General features: G+C 33.7%; 1 protein-coding gene across 1 annotated transcript; it reads right to left on the minus strand.

Moving 5' to 3' along the window:
• Positions 1–620: 620 nt before the first annotated feature.
• Positions 621–2,203, minus strand: LOC150033099 (uncharacterized). The gene is made up of 3 exons (XM_090306280.1): positions 2,089–2,203; positions 1,520–1,987; positions 621–1,006 (listed from the first exon to the last, which is right to left on the minus strand). The coding sequence occupies exons 1-3, from the start codon at positions 2,201–2,203 to the stop codon at positions 621–623; spliced, it is 969 nt and encodes a 322-aa protein (XP_090162406.1).
• Positions 2,204–5,287: the final 3,084 nt, after the last annotated feature.

Consider the following 5,287-nt stretch of genomic DNA (forward strand, 5'->3'; position numbering starts at 1 on the left):
TGCATGTATCTTGAAATTAGAAATGTATCTAGGAATGTGTTATCCATAATGTATCTAGCTTATTAATTTCTAACATGCCTCCTTAAGCTAGACTTCCCTGACTCCGAGCTTCTATTTCATTTTCAAGAATAAGTCTGTCTTTAATGCTTTTGTGAATAGGTTTGCAACTTGATCTTGTGTCTTGCAATACTTGATATATACTTCTCCATCTTTGATCAATTCTCTGATGAAATGTTATTTGATCTGTATGTGTTTGCTTCTTCCATGAAAAACGGGATTCTTCGAAAGTGAAATAGATGATTTATTGTCACAGAACATGACGATCCCTTTCTCTTGAGGACACTTCAATTCATGTAGTACCTTTCTAAGCCAAAGTGCTTGACAACTAGCTGCAGACAAAGAAATGTATTCAGCTTTTGTTGTTGACAATGCTACAACATCCTACTTCTTTGATGCCCACAAACTGCTCCAGAACCAATATGAAATACATACCCAAAAGTACTTTTGAAATCATCAATATTTCCTCCTCAATCAATATCATTGTAGCCAACAAGAATGTTATCCACATTTCTTTTATAGTGGATTCCATGATCAACAGTTCCAAGAATATATCTAAGAACTCACTTTCCAGCTTCCCAATGGCTTCTCTTTGGTGATGCCATAAATCTACTCAATAAACTTACTGAGAACATAAGATCAGGTCTAGTTGTAGTTAAATACATTAAACTTCCAACAAGACTTCTATAGATGGTGGCATCAAATGCTTCACTAGCATCATGCTTGCTTAACTTTAAACCCAGTTCCATAGAAGTACTAGCAGGATAAACATTCTCCATTTTGAACTTTATCAACAAATCTTTTGCATATTTCTTTTTGAAAATTACAATCTCAATATAACCTTGTTTAACTTCAATACCAAGAAAGTAATGAAGTAAACCCATATCAGTCATCTCAAATTCTTTCTTCATTCTCTCTTTGAACTCATCAATCATCATGTTTGAATTTTCTGTAAAGATTAAATCATCAACATATAGACAAATCATTAAGAAATTATCATTTTCGTCTTCTTTGTATAGAGAGCATGTTCATATGGACATCTTCTGAAACCATCCTTCAAGAAAAAATCATCAATACGTTTGTACCAGGCTTTTGGTGCTTTCTTTAACTCATACAATGCTTTCTTCAATCGACACACTTTATTTTATTCTCTAATTTTGGCATAACCAGAGGGCTGCTCAACATAAATTTCGTCCTCTAAATACCCATTTAGAAATGCCGACTTGACATCCATTTGATGAACTTTCTAGTTATTTTGTGCTGTAAGGGCTAACATCAAACGAACAGTCTCCAAGCGAGTTACTGATGCAAAAACTTCTTCATAATCCACACCAAATTTTGTTTATAACCTTTTACTACGAGTCTGGCCTTGTATTTCTGCACTTCTCCATTTTGTTTCAGTTTTGTTCTATAGATCCATTTGACTTGAATAGCTTTTCTATTCTCTGGTAATTTGACTAACTCTCATGTCTCATTTCTTCTGATTGCATCAATCTCTTGATCCATTGCATCTTTCCATTTCTCATCTTGAATTGCTTCTTCAAAGTATATATGATCAACATCTGAAAATAAAGCAAAATCAGTATGTTCATCGTCTTGTATTCTTCTTGAAGTATTATAGGTTTCTTGAATATTTCTGTCTTCCTTGGAATAGTTTCTTCATCACTTGTGGAATGTGATGAAGAAGGTGAAGTCAGTGGTTGAGTCTCTTCAAGCTCTAAGTCGCGAGCATCTTCTTTGCCATTCATGTCAACAAGTAATGGATTCTGGATTTTATTTGGTGCATCCCATTGCCAAAATTTTGCTTCATCGAACTTGACATCTCGACTAATAATAACTTTCTTACTTACAAGGTTGTATGATCTGTAAGCCTTGGAGTTCTCACTGTACCCAACAAAAATATATTTTTCTGATTTATCATCTAGTTTACCTCTTTTCTCATCGAAAATATGAGATTAAGCAATACCTTAAACACTCTTAGGTGACTAACATTTGGTTTCAATCCACTCCATGCTTCTTGAGGAGTAATACCTTGCACACTTTTAGTTGAAACTCGATTTAGGAGATGGACAGCACAAGTTACTGCATCTCCCCAAAATTGATCTGGAAGCTTCTTGGCCTTCAACATACTTCTTGCAAGTTCCATTATTATTCTATTTTCCCTCTCTACAACTTCGTTTTATTGAGGAGTTCTTTGAACATTCTTCTGACGCTTGATTCCATTTTCCTTCAAGAAATCTGCAAAGACTATATATTCTCCTTCCTGATCCTAATGTAATGTTTTCAATTTCAAGTTACTTTCATTTTCCACCATTGCTTTGAATGTCTTGAAACATTCAAAAGTAGAGATCTTTTCTTTTAGCAGATAAATCCACATTTTCCGACTGTAGTCATCAATAAATATGAGAAAATAACGGTTACCTCCATGTGTAGTGGTTCTCATGGGTCCACATAAGTCTGTATGGACAAGCTCGTGAGGTTTTGATGCTCTCCAAGAACCTCCAGTCGGAAATGAACTCCGATGATGCTTTCCGAAAATACATGCTTCACAAAGTTGATCTTCCCTTTTAATATTTGGCATTTCTCTCATCATATGTTGTTGACACATGTGAGACAAAGTATCAAAACTCAGGTGCCCGAATCGACAATGCCACAAACATGAAGAGTCATTTACTAAAGTCTCAAAACAAATAAGCTTCTCATAGCATATTTTAATTGGAAACATTTTGTTGTGAGTCATGCGTACCTTCGTTATGTGACCTCAATTCTTGGTTCTAATCTTATATATGTTATCTTTAAAGATAACATCATGTCCTTTTAGGAGAAGTTTCCCAATACTTAAAAGATTGTGTTTGAAACCTGAAACATAATACACATCAATAATTCTTTTTGCTCCCTTTTCTGTCCTGACATGAATATCTCCTTTTCCTTTGACCTCAAGCTTCTTGTTGTCACCAGTCTTCACTACATTTTGATAAGATTCATCTAGATATAAAAAATATCCTTTCTTCCTGCCATGTGGTTATTGCAACCACTATCAAGATACCATATTTCCTCAGTGCTTGTTTCTTGGACGTTGAATGTGAGGAAGAGAAGACCTTGATCATTATCCTGTTGCTAATGCATTAGAGTTGTTTCTGCTTGATTAGAATTAGCCTTCTTAGACCAACAGTCTGCTTGAAAATGTCCATAATGTCTACAACTGAAACATTGTATGTGAGAAAAATCTCCACGACCACCACTTCTTCTTCTTACTCTGTTTGAACTTCTTCCCCTTCCTTTATTTGAAGAAGATTGATTGTCTCTACTCTTTAACTCTGAATTTGTTACGATGTTGGATCGTCCATTGCCTCTACCGCTACGTCCACCTCTTCTTCCACCAGATCGCCCTCTAGAGGAGGATTGCATATGAAAAGCTTCTTTTGAAGGAGTAGAATCAAACAACTTCAATCTGAGTTCATGAGATTGAAGAGATCCCATTAAGCTATTGATGGAGGGAGTTGACAAATCTTTGGATTCTTCAATTGCTACAACAATATGCTCATATCTTCTAGTCATGCTTTTAAGAATCTTTTCAACCACTCGTTGATCTTTGATTATTTCTCCATTTGATCTCAATTGATTAACAATTAAGAGAACACGGTTGAAAATTTTTTCAATAGTTTCAGTATCTTTCATTTGAATGGTATCAAATTCAGCTCGAAGTGTTTGCAATCAGACCAATTTTACCTTTTATTCTCCTTTGTACAAATTCTGCAATGCATCCCATGCTGCTTTAGCAGTAGAGACTCATGATATTCTTTCAAAAATATTTTCATCCACTACTTGGTAGATGAAAAGTAATGCCTTCTTATCTTTTTTTCTAGTATCTCTCAACTCATTGAGTTGTTGTGGTGAAAGACCATCCTCACTTTCTGGCTCCGAATATCCTCTACCAACAATATCCCAAAGATCTTGAGATCCATAAAGAGCCTTCATTTGTTGGCTCCACCGTCTATAGTTTTTTCCCTCAAAGCGAAGAAGTTGAGGCTGCAATATGTTAGATGACATCTTTCAATCCTAAGGTCTGATACCACTTTGTTGAAAGAATTGACGAGCCCACTCTAAATTCACTCTAAATCTCACAAACTTTTAAGAGAAGAATCTTGTTCTCTTACAAAACTCAAGAATGCACAAGAGAAGAATGTTGTTCTCAAGAAACTCATTTTCTTTTCAAACTTCAATTTGCTTCTATTGATTTTGATTCTTTTCTCTTGCATACAAATGAGGGAAATTAACTCTTTATATAGTACTCAAGAGACACTTCCTAAAAGACACAAAATAAATGAAGTAAATGTATACATACCATTCATGTACTTGAATAATTACATGTATCTAGAAATGCATGTATCTTGAAATTAGAAATGTATCTAGGAATGTGTTATCCATAATGTATCTAGCTTATCTTGAGAGTAAAATTGTAATAATAAAAAAATCACGAATTAAATTTAATTTTTTTAAATCATTAATTATATATATATATATATATATATATATATATATATTTATATTTACAATTTTAAAAAAAGCAATATGATATTTGCAAATACCTCTATATTTTTTTCACTGCAATTTTCCTAATCAAATTATACCTCGGAAAGGAAACCTTTGAAATGTATCTGACAGAGGGTAGAGATTCTTGTACAAATAGCATAATATAATTGAATTAATTAAAATACAAATGAAATTATCCGTTGCCATTTGTTGAATGAATTTATGAGACGTTTACTGACGTATCCCTTGAGGAAAAGCTATGCGTTTTGGTAGTTTCATTCACACTCCTAAGTTGGACTGGAATCTCTTCCAGCTCTGAAATGCACCATCCTCTACTATGAATATCGAATAAGTAATTTACTATCTTCTTTTGAAAATATTGGTAAACGTCAATAATAAATTACGAAATTTAGAAGTAGAAGAGATGTTTATAAATTTAATTTTTAAGAATTAAAAACCAAAACTAAATACTTTGTCAAACAGAATCTCAGTTGCTCGATTTCAGCCAGCAACGCTGAAGATTTGATCCAATTGCACCTCATTTAATACAAATGTGTTCCAAAAAAGACGACGAAGAGAGATAGGCGGGATTTGAAAAGTGTTCTCCTCTCTTTCTCTTTATTTTCATTTTTTCATTTGCTCTCTCTCATTTCTTTCAATTTTCTTCCTCCCTTTCCTCTCATTTCTCTTCTTTTTC

Source organism: Benincasa hispida, chromosome 10, assembly GCF_027475165.1.
Source record: "Benincasa hispida cultivar pf3 chromosome 10, pf3_genome.v1.1, whole genome shotgun sequence".
Classification (NCBI taxonomy): Eukaryota; Viridiplantae; Streptophyta; class Magnoliopsida; order Cucurbitales; family Cucurbitaceae; genus Benincasa; species Benincasa hispida.